This window comes from Lampris incognitus, chromosome 21 (assembly GCF_029633865.1).
Source record: "Lampris incognitus isolate fLamInc1 chromosome 21, fLamInc1.hap2, whole genome shotgun sequence".
Lineage (NCBI taxonomy): Eukaryota > Metazoa > Chordata > Actinopteri > Lampriformes > Lampridae > Lampris > Lampris incognitus.
In genome coordinates, this window is record NC_079231.1 from 12,192,671 (window position 1) to 12,209,674 (window position 17,004).

At 41.8% G+C, this 17,004-nt stretch overlaps 1 protein-coding gene across 1 annotated transcript in view; it reads right to left on the reverse strand.

The window, feature by feature from the left end:
- Positions 1 to 13,246: 13,246 nt before the first annotated feature.
- LOC130131326 (glycerol-3-phosphate dehydrogenase, mitochondrial-like) overlaps positions 13,247 to 17,004 on the reverse strand; it is a 39,692-nt gene continuing 35,934 nt past the window's right edge. The window contains exon 17 of the mRNA XM_056300980.1: positions 13,247 to 15,854. Within this exon, the coding sequence (XP_056156955.1) occupies positions 15,729 to 15,854 (126 nt within the window). The 3' untranslated portion in view covers positions 13,247 to 15,728. The remainder of the gene's footprint in view (positions 15,855 to 17,004) is intronic.

A 17,004-nucleotide genomic window follows, 5' to 3' on the forward strand; every position in this document is an offset into this window, starting at 1 on the left:
AGGTTCACCTGTGAGGGCTCATAATGTTTTGGCTCATCAGTGTATATGTGTGACGCCCACTAAAGTGTACGGTCACAATTTTGTGATATACTGAATTAATTTACTTTTTATTTTCTTGAATATTGTTGTGTTTGACACATGTATTGTTAGCATGCGGCTAACAGCTAACAGACTTTTCTCTCTCTTTGCAGGAGGTGACTCCAGAAAACGAACAGCGACATTAATCACCATGTGAAACCGGACAGCGGCGGAGGCTGGTAAGATTTGTACGTGTGCGTGGAGATGCATCCATTTCAGCCTCATTTGAATAAAGGCAAATGTCAAGCGTGCATAGCTGCAGGCAAGCCGTTCAACAGAGGATGAACCTGACTGGAGGTGTTGAAGCTTCCAGGTCAAAGGTCACAGGAAGCACTTCCAGATCAAACACCGCAGGCCATCCCCGACCTTCCGAGACAAAAGGAGTGGAAACTGAAAAGATGTTCCTGCCTGTCTCTCTCTATCTGTCCCTGTCTTTCATTCTCTCTCTCTCACTGCCTGTCTTTCATTCTGCCTCTCTCTGCTCTTCTACACCTCTCTTGCGCTCTCTTTCTCTCTCTGTCTCAATCTCCTCTCCTCCTTCCCTTTTTTTCAGCATCCTTGATTCCTTTTATGCAGGCTGAAAACATGATGGACAAATGATTGAATGAACAAATGAAGGAAGGAAGGAGGGAGGGAGGGAATAAGAAGGAGACGATAAAGGGCAGGTCATGCTCAAGTCTCAAATATCACGGCTGGCTTGGGGCTCGTCATCATCTGTGGTGTTCAGAGCAGATTTGTGGCCCTGTCAGGAAGAACACGAAGACACGTACTGAATACTACAAACACCAAGAGAGAGCACGTCAATGAAGTATTTCTATTTGAAGTATTTGTATTTGAATCTCTGAATGCCAGTGTCAGCTTTATGCATTGTACGTACATTTACCTTATGTGATACAACAAAAAATCCTGACGTTTAGCTTCTTTAAACTCTCTCATATTTTATTTTTTTAAACCAGAAAAAAAATCGTCAGAGAAAGAATATTACATTTGTTTTGTTCCTGAAACAAGAACAGACATTTCTAATCTTATTCTGTTTATACTTTTTTCGCATCGGAAACAAGGGAAATTCTCCCACTGGCAGGTATCTTTTACTTGTTCTCATAGAAAATAGATTTGAAGACTCGGTACAGATTAAAATACTTATTCAGTTATTTTTAAGGACATGAGTAAATGTGCGTTGGCTTCATGTGCTGCACTCAAACCCGGACCAGCACTTCCTCACAGAATCTCCTTCAGAGATAATGAGATTTTAATCCCACCCCGCTGACATTTAAGAGGTCATTAACTGGTGGTAGGTGAGAACGGCGGAGCTGGATTTTAATTAACAGAAAAACTCCAAGCCCAGCTAACAAGACAAAAACCACTGTGACGAACTATTTCACTACTGAGGAAGTGAAGGTCTGTGCGCATATAAGCTAACAAAATTAAGCTAACAAAATGTAAACTAATAGTATTGTAAACTACTAATAAGATACGTTAGTCCCTATATAACGGGTCTGGCCCTTTAGTCGAGCGGTTAGCGATGTCGCCTTTTGGTGCAGTATACCCCGTATCGAATCCCGCACCGGGCAAGAAAATAACCGGTTACATTGGTGGCAGCGGTGGGATCCGTAAGTGTGCAGATCCTCAGAAGTCTCTTCGGAGCGCGGGAATAACAAAGCGCGAGGGCGCGCTTCCGGGAGAGTGTGACGACTGTAAACTACTAATAACACACGTTAGCCCCTAGCCAACGGGTCTGGCCCTTTAGTCGAGCGGTTAGCGATGTCGCCTTTTGGTGCAGTATACCCCGTATCGAATCCCGCACCGGGCAAGAAAATAACCGGTTACACTAACAGTATGTAAGCTATCAGTATGTAAGCTAACAGTATGTAAGATAACACCATGTAAGCTAACAGTACGTAAGCTAACAGTATGCCAACTTGTGTGAGGCACACTTTTACCTAAAACGTCCTTTTTGCGCCCGCTACAGTGCCCATACTTTTGCTCTTGCTCTCTGCTTTGCTCTTTGATTTTCCAAGTTTTCCTCCTTTTTTGCTACTTTTCCACAAGCAGTACTCAGCTCTAACTAGATTATTTGTAAAAGTGACCATGGTTTTCACAGAGTTTTCAGATTTCTTCTCTGAAGAGAAGAGACCGTCTGTCCACGGCTCTGAGGCTGAAACACAATGAGTCCCTGCTACCCTTGGGAGCCAGACTGGCTTTTCTTTGTGGAGGTTGTTTTCACTTCTGGTCGTGGAATATGAGGAATTAATGTGGCTAAATCGACATTTGTGGCATTGGAATACAATGACTAGACTGAGGCTTCAAAAGATGTCTGACGGAAAGATATCTGAAGGTAGTGACATTCACTTACGAACCCACTGACCGATGAAATAATGAATAATGTCAATTAAATGTTAGGAAACAACTTGACAGAAACAAGCTGAAGAAAGTTGTGACAATACAATAGGAGAGACCTGAAATAACAGCCAATAGTGATCCTATTTAGTGTATATTGTGACAGCACAATAGGAGAGACCTGAAATAACAGCAATCCAAAGATCCTATTCAGTGACAGTTGAAGAGAGCATAAGCCAGGTTTATGCTCTCACATGTTGGACAGCTGAAGACTTTGTTTTGCTTTGGGAAACATACCTCCCCTCTCTCCTCCCTCCACTGAAGGCACCAGCTGTGCCACGGTCAGCAAGAAAATCACAGAGCTTGAAAAAAGAATGTCTATGCTCTACCAAATACAAAAGGACAAAAAACTTGACACTCTGTTTGCTGCTTCCTGAGCTGATGTCCTGAAACCAGCTGACGATCAGAACCAGGGACATGAAGCGTGTTGTGGAACAGCTTTCAGGCATAATGAGCCCCACCTCGATGACTATGCGGACAATATTACCTGGCCCGGCCCGAACCCACTTGAGACCAACACCACAATGGATCTGGATATGTGCTACTGGCTAAACCAAGGAATAAGAACAAAGACCTGTTTTACCCTCACAGTGTCAAGCCCTGAGCTCTGGACATGTCCGGGGTAAAAGAAGAGTCAGACACAACAAGCACAGTTCCACTGATGTCTCAACAGAGGATCAGCAGAGGATCAGCTAGAGAACAGGTATATTGTTTTGGATGAGCTGCCTGTCAGTGAGAACAATGGTAATGCTACAGCTAGCATGAGCACTGCTAGTGCAGAAGCTAACGCCAAAACCCGTGCAGCCACGGCCCGTGACACAGCCAAGCCCTCGAGGAGTATCTCTTGGCAGCACCCGGATGTAAACAACAGATCAATACCTACAGCTAATGTCACATCACTAAAAAAGACAGCATCAGAGCAGAACATGCACCGGAAATTCGAAAAGGAAGTTAACCAAGCCAGACAAGACATCAAACCAAAGAAGTAGGTGACCCTATGATAAGAGATGTTAAAAGCAAAGTTTTGAAAACGGTTGTCTACCTAACACTACAGTTTAGCGTCATTGTAGAAACACTGCCACAAGTGTTATTCGACCATCTGGGCACAGACACACCTATTGTGCATGTTGTAAGAAATGACACTTGTCCTGGAATGACACATGGCTCAGAGCTGTTAAAAAGGGACTTCATAACAAGTCCCAGCTCAGATATTTGTGTCAGGTCCAATCCCAACTTTAGGGGAAGGAGTTGAGGATTTCAGCTCTTTGCTGTCATTAAATACCTGGCTTTCCTCCGTATGCACTGCTAAAGAACCGAGCTTCATTGACAATTCAATGTGTTCTGGAAGCAACGGAACTGTTTCAGAATGGATGGGCTTCATTTAAACAGAGTGGGAGTCCACATGTCAACTTAATATATGGCCTCCAGCACCCCACTACTTGTATTTGGAAAGGGTCAGGAAAATTTAGGAAAAGTAGAGCAATCTTTTCTACCCAGGACAACAAGGACAAAACCATGGATCATTCTCAGCACCACCCCCCCCCTCGCCTCTCAGAGATAGCTCACTAAAGCTAAGGATGCAGATAAAAGGGATTGATGAGATCTTACTATGTGGCACCAAAAGTTCCCGCTTATCCAAACAAACCAAGGGCAATATCCCTGCAGACAGCATTACAGGGCATGCTGACTACTAGGACCAATTGGGTCCTTCCCCACCGCCCCTTTCAGCTCATGTCTTCCTCTGTTTACTGGGTATGGAGCCACTGCTGCTGATACAGCCCACCCCAGACAGTGCAGAGCAGCTCCAAGGTCTACAATTCCTCTTTAGACCAGCTTCAGGAAGAACAAAGTGTACTCAAAGCACACAGCTATTCTATCTAATGTGACTCCAGTTGTACGTTAGCAGCCATAGACATTTTCTCCCCAATTGTACTTGGCCAATTACCCTATTTTCCGAGCCGTCCCGGTCGCTGCTCCACCCCCTCTGCCAAGCCTGGGGGGAGTGCAGACTGCCACACGCTTCCTCCAATACATGTGGAGTCGCCAGCCGCTTCTTTTCACCTGACAGTGAGGAGTTTTGCCAGGGGGACGTAGCACATAGGAGGATCACACTATTCCCCCCAGTTCCCCCTCCCCCCTGAACAGGTGCCCCGACCAACCAGAGGAGGCACTAGTGCAGAGACCAGAACACATACCCACATCCGGCTTCCCACCCGCAGACACAGCCAATTGTGTCTGTAGGGACGCCCGACCAAGCTGGAGGTAACACGGGGATTCGAACCGCCAATCCCCCGTGCTGGTAGGCAACGGAATAGACCACTACGCTACCCGGATGCCCTCAGATAATACTCTTAACACTCTAAATTTTCAGTTACTAAACATCAGGTCTTTGGCAGGAAAAACACTTTTAATCAATGATTTTATCACCAAGAACAATCTTAATTTCATGTTTTTAACTGAAACTTGGGTAGAACAAGATAACAGCAAAAGATAACAGTTCTTATCAAGTCAAACCCTACCAACTACAGTTTTGTGAGCGAAACCAGAATGCATAAGAAAGGAGGTGGAGTTGCAGTTTTGTTCAATGATTCATTCCATGCAAGAAGATATCCTATGGAAATTTTGCTTCTTTTGAATATATGGCTCTTCAGTTGAATTCCTCTTCTGGAGTTGTATTTCTTAATATCTATAGGCCACCTAAATACAATGCAAATTTTTTTGATGACTTATCAGAGCTGCTGTCTATAATCTGTATTGAATTTGACAGTGTCATTATTGCTGGTGATTTAAACATCCATGTTGACAGCCCCAAGGACAGAGAAACTAAAGAGCTGTGTTGTCCAAAGGAGTTGAATCAAGTGCAACACAAGAACTGTGTTGTGTTCTTGATAACTATGGACTGACTCAGCATGTGACGGAGCCCACACACAACATGAAGCACACTCTGGACTTAATTATCTCCAAGGGTCTGAACATTTCTTTTTTTTTTCTTGGCTTTTTTTCCCCAATTGTACCCGGCCAATTACCCCACTCTTCCAAGGCATCCTAGTTGCTGCTTCACCCCCTCTGCTGATCCGTGAAGGGCTGCAGACTACCACGTCTCCTCCGATACATGTGGAATCGCCAGCCGCTTCGTTTCACCTGACAGTGAGGAGTTTCACCAGGGGGACGTAGCGCGTGGGAGGATCACGCTATTTTCCCCAGTTCCCCCTCCCCCCGAACAGGCGCCCCGACCGACCAGAGGAGGTGCTAGTACAGCGACCAGGACACATACCCACATCCAGCTTACCACCCGCAGACACGGCCAATTGTGTCTGTAGGGATGCCCAACCAAGCCGGAGGTGGGCCTGAACATTTCTAAGGTTGTGGTGACGGATATTGCTCTCTCTGATCATTCCTGTGTTTTCTTTGAGTACTATCTCCATACACATAAATGTTCAAACAGAGGTCATCACAAAATGGCATATCACTGAAAGCACCAGTGAAATATTTATTCAGGCTTTCTCTTCCACACCTGCCCTTTCTTGGGTCTCAGTCAATGAGCTTACTGATCATTTCAATTCTAAAATTACAAATGATATCAATGCCATTGCACCCACTAAGGTGAAGGTGGTCTCTGGTAAGAAAAGATCTTCATGGCGATGTGCCACACTGATCAGAATAGAAAAAAGGAGTGTCGGAAAGCTGAACATAGGTTGTGAAAAACAAATCTTACTGTTCATAAAGAGACTGGGCATTTATTACTTGGAACTGAGAAATGCAAGGTGGTGCTACTTCTCTTATATCATTGCCTAAAACAATACAAATGTACATGCCTTGTTTTTCTACTGTTGACAGGCTAACAAACCCTCCTGTGGCAGTCGCCTCTGAATTAATATCTACCAGGGCCTGCAATGAATTTGCCTTTTTCTTCAGTGACAAAATTCTGAAAATTAAACAGGCAGTCAGTGAAATTAAACAGGCAGTCAGTGCCTCCGTACCAGGTGCAGTGTGTGTTGTCCCTGTGTCCACCTAAAATCAATTTAAATAGCGTGACACAATTTGATCCCATCAACCATACAAACTTGGAGGACATTATTCAGCATCTGAAATCCTCCTGCCTTGATATTTTGCCAACAGGCTATTTCAAAAATGTTTCTAATTGCAAGGCCTCAGATCTACAAATTGTCAACATGTCTCTTCTCTCAGATTTCTTCCCACAGATCCTGAAAACTGTAGTCATCAAGCCACTCTTAAAAAAGAATAATCTAGACACTTCACTAGTGAACAATTATAGGCCCATACCAAACCTCCCGTTTCTAAGTAAAATACCTGAAAAAGCAGTTTTCCAGCAGATGAACAACTTCTTGGCACTAAAAAACTGTTTTGATGTATTCGAGTCAGGATTTCGACCATACCACAGCACTGAGACTGCTCTTGTTAAGGTCATTAATGACATATGCTTAAACACAGACAGTGGCAATATCTCAGTCCTGGTATTATTGGATCTCAATGCTGAATTTGACAGTCGACTGCAACATATTACTAGACCGACTGGAAAACTGGGTGGGACTTTCTGGCACAGCATTAAACTGGTTTGAGTCCTACTTGAAAGGAGAGGGACTACTTTGTGTCTATAGGTAATTACAAATCTGAATGGACAAAAATGACCTGTGGAGTTCGCTAAGGCTCCATTCTGGGACCACTTCTGTTTAACATGTATATGCTCCCACTAGTTCAGATTATGGAAAACAACAAAATATGTTACCATAATTATGCAGATGACACACAGATTTACATAACCATATCACCAGGGGACTATAATCCCCTACAAGTGCTGAGTAAATGTATTGAACATACTATCAATGATTGGATGTCTTGGAATTTTCTTCAATTAAACAAAGACAAAACTAAAGTAATTGTCTTTGGAGCCAAGGAAGAACAATTAAAAGTCAGCACTCAGCTACAATCCATAATGTTATAAACCACAAACCAAGTCAGAAATCTTGGTTTATGGATCGGTGTACTCATGGACGCAGACCTGAATTTCAATAGCCAGATTAAGATAATTACAAAGCCAGCCTATTATCACCTAAAGAATATATCAAGAATTAAAGAATTTATATCTCAGCAAGATTTGGAAAAACTTGTCTATGCATTTATCTTCAGTTGACTCGACTACTGTAACAGCGTCTTTGCAGGTCTCTAAAAAATTGATCAAACAGCTTGACTTGACTACGTAACAGCGTCTTCGCAGGTCTCTAAAATATTGATCAAACAGCTGCAACTGGTTCAGAATGCTGCTGCTCGAGTCCTCACTAAGACCAAAAAGTGGATCACATCACTCCAGTTCTGAGGTATTTACACTGGCTTCTTGTTCGTCAAAGAATTGACTTTAAATACTGCTCTTGGTTCATAAAGCACTGAATAGTTTAGGGACAAAATACATTTCCGATCTTCTGCTTCACTATGAGCTATCCAGACCTCTCAGATCATCTGGGACCGGTCCGCTTTCTGTCCCCAAAGTGAAAACTAAACATGGAGAGGCAACTTTCAGTTTTTATGCACCACATATCTGGAACAAACTCCCAGAAAACTCTCAGTTCTTTTAAAACAAGGCTGAAGACTTTGCTCTTTGCTGCTGCCTTTTATTATATCAAATTTGAAGCTTTTGATTATCATCTTAAACTGCACTGTAACTTTTGCTGTCTTTTAGTTTTTAAATGTCTTTTTATTCATTTTTGCCTTTTTTCTTAGTACTTTGAATTGCCTTGTTGCTGAAATGCGCTACAAAAATAAATTTGTGACACGTCGCCGCAAGTAGAACATGATTCCAAACACTGGTTATGTTTGCACCCCTTTTAATAATTCATTCATTCATTCATTTAACTATTCGTTTGTTTGTTTGTCAGGGACAAGTACAGGTGACATTGACAACTGTCTAATGTGTTGTACATGTGTATATAGCTAAAGCTGTTTTCCTGGTGCCTGCTACTGAGGACAGAAATGAATGGCTGGGTTTTAGGAGGTTAATGGTATAACTAGTAGGATTTTCGTAAAAATCAATGCATAGACTCGTACAAAAATAATTCCTCTCAATCATCACTTATGATCCACTAGACATGTCTGCAGAGACTCTGTCCTCTGCCTGTATGTTCTTACTTTGCCGTGTACGGGACATTTCTGGGCATTAACCTTTGGACAGTAGGACTCTATAAAACTGTAACAACCAGGTGCCAGATCGAGATAGTAAGCACACATCCAAGAAGGAGCTATGACAATTACAGATACAGTGCCGAAAAGATGCAAATATAGTGAGGTGAAATGTCAAGTGGACAAATCCTGGTCATCTACCTTTAAATATAGAGGACCAATTACAGAATGCTAAGGCTGATGTTTTCGAAATGCCAATGGAAAAAAGTATCAAATATGACATTTTTAATTACTTGGCCAGGACTATTGGTGGTACCTGAGAACTACTGTCCTACGTTTCCTTGATTCAGGCAGTTCACAGTGTGTTGAAACAGTGTGGTGGCGGTGTTGGACAAGTAGAAGGAGAAATCACAGAGTAAATAAAGACCAAGACATAAATTCTGAGCATTGACGGGACTTCATGTCTGACGGTAGTTTTGTCAGCCCACTCAAAACCACCATTCATCCCAATGAATCGTTTTACACACTGGCACGTCAAAGGAAGCTTTGTCGAGGGCCGGACACAAACCACGGCACATATCTGAGGAAAAAATGACCAGGATTCATTTGAAGCGCCAGCCTCATGGAGACGCGTTAATTTTCAGTGTGTGGGAGGAATCGTAATGAGTGGAAATTGGGCTTAACTGCCCTCTGTCTCCACATGGCGCCACTTGGATAGACAAGGTTTCTGCAGACAAGCGGGTTTTGTTTTAATGGTGGTGAGCCCAGATGAATTTGAGGACTGACATCACATCAGTATGAGGGAACATCAACGGTGGGTTGGGCTCTTTACAGTCACAGGTGGTTTTCCTTTAATGAAACTAGAGATAGCCCGATTCCACTTTTTCACTGCCGATACTGATTCAGAATATGACTACATATCGGCTGAGTACCGATCTGATCCATCACTTTTACCGAACAGTGCAGATTTTGACCAATAATTTGGGGTCATTGGGCAAAATGATTGAGATAGACTCTGTTTTTCCACAATTAAAGAAATACAGGCTTTAATGTGGCGAGAAAAAAAATGCAGTAAATCAAGCCATTTTGTTTTTATTTATGACATGCTACTCATGTCTTTTGGCATCAGATTTTAGTGTTGGGTAAAATCTCAGATACAGATGCTCTATTTTGGTCTGTCATCGGCCCAATATCTGGTACCAGTTATTGGTACCGGTGCATCTCTAATGAAAACAGTAAGAGGACAATGTAATGCATCCCTGTATTTGCTCCTGATCAACATGTCGACTGTCGTCCAATTGAAGGAAGGTCTTTTTGACTGTGAGGACGGGTTGTCTTTCCTTTTGCTACCTACGGTTCATTTAAGACAAAACGTCGGGGCCCCACGTCTCCAATCAAACAAAAGACATAATTCTCATTGAAATCGGGGGTATTAAAGAGGAGCAGTTGTTTGTGTGGAATGACAGGTGTGCATTGAAACACAGCACCAGCGAAAGAGCTTCCTGTCCAAACTCTGACACAAAGCTGTGAATGGCCCAGCTGAATGTCAAGACACCTCTGAACAGGAGACAGAACTGTTCAGCCCGAGTGTCTGAGGAGGAACTTTATGTAAAAACTTTATGTAAGAACTTTATGTAAAAACACCTTCAGCCAATTCTATTCTGCTCTGGACCCCCAGTGTGGGAACAAGGAGGTGGGAGGGGTCACTTAACCAGACTGGATCAGCTCCGTTCAACAGACAAAGAGCTTACATTCAATATAACTGTAAAAAAGACAAGCTTACTGAGGAATCTCATCTAGTTTTAAGTCTAATAACTTATTTCGAAACCTCGCTAGAAAAATGTTCTGGCAGATAATAGTGCTCGTTTGAAGAAAGTGTACTTGTTTCATGATTTTAAGACTTGTTATAAGAATTTTTGTTAAACAGGAAAAGAAATCTTAAAACAAGAAAGTTTATTTAAGATAATCGTTCTTTGTTAGAGTAAATGTCTTGAAACAAGTCATATTATCAAGAAACAAGTGCACTGTCTTCAAACAAGCAATCCTAACTGTCTATAGGCGTCTCATCTTATCATATCAAATATTATGATATATATTATCATATATTATATCATATATCATATTTTATCATATCATATATTATACATATTATCATATCATATCATATCATATATTATCATATATCATATATTATAATATCATATATAATATTTTATCATATTGGCTCCAGCATCCCCGTGACCCTGAGAGCAGGATAAGCGGTTCAGATAACAGATGGATGCATGGACCATACATCATATTTTATCATATCATACATCACATTTTATGTTATCTCATTTTACAGGGGGTAAATGTATAAGGTGTTAAATACCATCTCTCTACAACGTATCCCAGCCGGATGAAGCAGTGTGACATTCAGATACCATTGCACAGCTTTGAATCGGGTAGTGAATATACGTATCTTGTAAGGCTGTGACTTACTGAATAACACCACTGTACCTGCACCCTGCCATGACACCACTAAAAACACAACACCCCGATCGATGGTGGATGTTCTGCAGCCACCTCCTGTACACGCCGATCTGCAGCATGCATCTCCCGTATCTGCCCCTCACCTGCTTTATCTAACACCTAACACATGAGGTTCTCTCTGACTAATTAGTGAAGTTGTCGGTTGGTAGTTATCGTTTTATCTAACATAATTATTGTCTGATAAATAAGGTGGTGTGTGGCTGTCTGAGCATCGCTCTGGGTCTGTCTGCTCCCAGCGCTCCTCCTCACATCTCTAATTAAATCTCATCCAAACATCATTACATACTGAAGACTTGTTGATGGGAACCGGAGGAATGCCTTCGCAAGATAATTCCGGATAACTCATGATAATCTCTGATAATTCATGATAATCTCTGATAATTCCTGATAACTCATGATAATCCCTGATAACTCATGATAATTGCTGCTCACAAATCAGCGTTGACTGGGAGGCCACGGTGAACCCCGACTCAAATAGCAGACATGGGATTTGCGAATATTGTCAATCTGAATACAAGTGCTTTGAAAAACGGTCATTCTGAACAAGTCTGACAGTCTTAAAATCACAGAAAAAAACACCATCTTGTTCTAAGAATTATTTAATCATCTAATCTTGATTTACGAATATTGATCTTGTTTCAATAAATCTTACCTATCTAGATATTCTAACAGTACTGGCAGATTAATATACTTGTTTTGAGGATTTTTTTTAAACTTGAATTTGCTAAATTTTGTTGAACTTATTAAGACCCCCATCATTGTCTCACAGTTCTTCATGTATTTAAAACCTGTTTTGTTCTGTTGGAAATTAAAGCGTCAGACTCACACATGTACACACCAGAGGCAGCGTAAAACATTTGACCTGTAAAATCGACTGTAAAGGCAGGGAAAAGAAACAGAGCTGGAAATAAGAGAAGAGAAGAATGAACCGAGAAAGATAATACTGGCAAACACCCACCCGTCTCTCTCTCCTCGCCATCATCATCATCGTCGTCATCATCATCCTCGCTCTGTTTTCAATTAGCGTGTGGGCAGATAGTGCGGGCAACAGACCTAACCCTCAGGAGAAAAAGAGCATTGGCAGTCATATGCCAGACAGATTTGTCAGATTATTCATTACAATTAATTGCCCCCCCCCCCCCCCACTGTCTCCAGTGCTCTGAGGGATATCTGCAGCCAACAGTCCCGACCCTCTGCTGCTAACTGCTGCTAACTGCAACACGAGCTGAACACTCTCAAGCTGTCACTCAAATCACACCGTGACCTTTAAGGAGAAAAGGCTGATTTTCACCCCTTGTGTGTGTGTGTGTGTGTGTGTGTGTGTGTGTGTGTGTGTGTGTGTGTGTGTGTGTGTGTGTGTGTTGAGAAAATGAAGACAAACTTGCCATCTCTTGAGATTTGAATCTGAAAAGTTTTTTTTAAAGGAAATAAAAGTCTGCATGCATCCATTAATCTAAACTGAACTGAATTGTAGGGGTCCCAGCAGGGAGACAGGTGGCTTGCAGGATGTCCACCATAAACATTTTAATCAGACAAAGAAAGAGGCACATTTATTGCCTACGGTGTGACAGAAAACATTTATTTTCATAAATTTTGAGTCAATACTAACAAACCAATGATTCAATTCCATTCCAGAAAAATCATTAAAATAATGTTTAAAGTTCAGGTGTCTGGTCTGTTTAGTCATCTCACTTCCCCACAGCTGATGAGAATTTATTGCTTATTAAATATTTGGTAGGTCTAATAGTATGTCAACAGTTGGATCATGACATTAAAAAGTTTAGGGTCCCCTGATCTAAGCTAAGCTAAACTAAGCTAAGCTAAGCTAAAGTAAAATGAATGGAGCTTATCTGAGCTGAGCTGTCTTCATACACCTCCAACTCATCACATCTTTACACGGTGAAGATGTGGTTTTGGTGCCGTTGTCTTCATCATCATGTTTTGCTGTTTTGCGTTTGGCCTTCAGGGTTTGTGTCTAAACTACCTGCAGGTTTATTCCCATGAGACGCCGGCGACTCTGTTGTGACACCAGCGAGAATGGCGGTCAGCGTGAGATCAGGAGGCCATGTCAGAAATCACACACAAGAAACACACAATGGAGACAATGTCATTCACAAGCAACCAGATACATTTAATTAGATAATTGCGTTGTTTTTTCCCTCCTAAACTCTGACTCACTGTAGTCTTACAATATTCTGGGACAAAAAGGAGCAGGAACATGACTCTCTTTGAGCCGGGATAATGCTGTAATTTCATCCAAACAGGACAATCAAATATCACCATGTGGATTTCAGCCGCGTTGCCCACGAGCTATTCTTCACATCGGCAGTTTGAAGGGTCCTCAATGTCAACTCATTGTCCCCACAGCCCATGTGAGCACCAGCCCATCCAACCTTACAGCCACCAGCCCATCCAACCACCAGCCCATCCAGTCCAGCTCACTTCCAGTGTTTGTACGAGACAGAAGGTCCATAAAACATCGTAACACAGTAAATATATATAAACCCCGCCATCACCATACAGACACATTCACAACACACATGACAGCTTTACAATATAAAACTTTCCTTTTTCAAAGCTGATATCCATCTATATAATAGTCTGTTCTTCACATAATAATAATAATAATAATAATATTTTTGCATGCTTCAAACGTGGAGTGCAGACTAGTGGAGACATCTCGTGTGGTCTTTATACCAAACAAGGCACATACATCATACATTCAGTCTCCGCTTCATTTCCTCGTGACACACTACAGATGATATATAAACTACACATATGTATTAAACAGGATAAAATAGTGGTGAAATAGTCAAAAGTAAACAGAAAATTTCTCCTAAATCAGTTCTGTGGCGATTTTCTTGACCCAGTGATAAAATTGGATGTGCGCATTAATCTCACTTCTTAATTAAACATAAAACACAAAACTACAGATAGAAAACAAACACATTCCTTTTCAAATAAACACATTTGCTGACACAATAGAAAAGCAGGTTATTATATCATGTTTCATATCAAATCTTTACTTTCTTCCTCTTGTGATCCCACGACCGCACCTGTTTCCATCTGTCACACCTGAGAATGGTCTGACTTTATGTCCAAACATTTTGGACGTTAAAAAATAAATAAAGCTTCATGTTTTGTTCATAACGTTAGCACACCAACTCCAAAAGCATCGTCCATCATTAATTACTCACAATACTATGTGTTTTTTCACATCCATCAATAAACGCTGTTGGACCACAATGACGGATTTAAAAATAGATATGAAAAATTAGTCAGACCTTGTTCTCCACATACAGCTGGAGTCAGACTGACATCAAATAATAAATATTCCTCTTTTAATATTTCCGCACAGACAGATAAAACAGATTTAAAAGCATTAATTTTCCTAAAACAGTAACGATAAAGCTGAAACCTCCTCGTGTAAACCTGCATCACGCGTCCAATGCTGGTAGTGCAACAGACACACAAATAGAAACACAGGCAGACAGACAGACAGGCAGACAGACAGACAGACAGACAGGCAGACAGGTTTGAAGTCTCTTCATGTCACACTGAGCCTCTGAAGCTGATGGTTGTTGTAATCTGGGGTAACCCCCGCATGTAGTCTGGGGTAACCCCTGCATGTATCGTAGTGATTTATTATGTGTTGACTTTAGAAATGTTTAGAAAAATAATTTTCCAGAACTTAAATTAAAAAAGCCAACGATTACATTCCACATTAGGGAATAGATGATAGATTTAGAGGTTAGCCCTGTGTTACAGATGATTGCAGGCTAAGAATGGATGGCATGAAAAGTACTTCAGAAACATCTGTGTGCTTGTCCTATAGAATCACTCTATATACATGTGTAGTGCTCAACAACTATCTATTCAGTAGTACTTAATTAATTAGTACTTGTAACCTGCTAGGAGGATGTACAATACAATGCACTGGTCCATTGCTTTCTGAATTAGCTGCATGGTTATAAAGAAACTGGGCTGAAAGTAGTCGACAGCGCTCATTGTGTATACATTACAATCAGCAATTAATGTAAATAATTCATTCATGTAAGAAAAGTATAAAATAGTTTTGGAGAAACAAAGAAGCAGATATGTAGTATAAAAAACTCAATTTTGAAGGCAGTATAATTCAGGTACACTGTGCTGAATAACAGAGGCACTGACTGTTGATGTGGAGAATCAATTGGACGTTGCTAAAACTGACAGACAGACAGACAGGCAGACAGACAGACAGACAGACAGGCAGACAGACAGACATACGGACCTATACCCTTACTCTGTGATAAATAAGTCTCTCATTTTGTCACTTCCACACCGCCATCATATCATTTGTTAATTCGTTAATCATCATGTCATGATCACATGGTCTACATTTGATTTGGATTGAAGCGGGCAGTGTCCCTGATTGCGTTGTCACTCAAATGATTTAGTTTTCATGCCACGTCTGTATTTTGATCTCCTTCTGAGGACAAACCAGAGCTGCATCTTTGGTGAGGGTCTGCTTGGTTTTGTTCTCCCTGAAAACCTCACCTGGGTGTGTGTGTGTGTGTGTGTGTGTGTGTGGAGGGGGGGGGGTTAGGGGCTCAGATACCACCCCCGCTGCGGTCCACCGTCACAGGGCCCCTCATGTCCAGACTCTCCTCGGCCGTCTTCATGAGGATGGCAAGGCGGCTGTCTGACACCTGACCCTTCTTCACGGCACTCATTAGCTGCAGAGAGAGAGATGGAGAGAGAGAGACAGAGAGACAGAGAGAGACAGAGAGGCAGAGAGGCAGAGAGACACAGAGAGAGAGAGACAGAGAGTGAGAGAGAGAGGTCAGCTGCTATATTCTTCTAGTTAGCACAGGAACAGCCATCTGTACATGGATGACGGTGTTTTACAGCACTCCTGTTCCACTTCCTCTAATGCTGCAGTCACAGAGTGGGTTGGCCACTACTGTTCACTACTTCCTGGTCATGTGCAGTGAAATGGCGGCATTCTGTTAGTTAATATTCCATATCTCTGCAATCATGAAGACCAAATTCATAAAATATTGAATGATTTAAAACTACAATAAGTTGCTTCTCTATTGTTGTTTACTGCCAGGAATGCCAAGCGGCACCACATTTTGTTGTTGTTTTTTTAGCGACTTCAGCAGGATTATTTTAGAAACACAAAAACATGTGACATGAACTCTGCTCTCCTATTGGCTGCCACTCTAAAGCCACGGTGTTCCTCACAGAAAATGACCGAATCTTCCCACTTTGCTGTTGTTAAGTGCTGGCTGTTTGACTCTGGTGTATGACCTGTCCCATTTCCTCTTACACCTGTCCCACTTTCTGTAACAGTGCCTTCAAATACCAGTGGAGCAAGGTAGGCAGAGCCTCACCTCTCATTCATTTTCTATGGAGGCAGGCAGTAGTCCTGCACAAAGGATTTTGGGATTGATGGCGGTGCAGAGCAAGCAGATGATGAGAGCATCAAAAAGTTGAGAATTCTTAACTTTGTGCAAATGAGAAGCAAATCTCACCAGGCACCAGCCAGGGAACACTTTTAAACGTGACACTGTGGAAATGAAATGAAGCAAGATTCAGCAGCCAGGTGGTCCATCTGTCCCCTCAAATAAATTTAGAAAAACATTTTGTTGGACCGATAGGATGGAATAAGACATAATTTCCAGGCATGTCCGCCATGTTGGTTCACTCACAACTGGGAGCAGAAACCAGTGACAGATGAGCGAGTACTGCATTCATATAACATGATGTACTGAACGGCAGCCAACTGTTGGCAGAGGGAGATTCACTCCACTGGCGTGTTTTCGCGTGTTTCTTTATAACTGAGCAGCTCAAATCAAAACTATTTCTTGTTTTTTTTATACC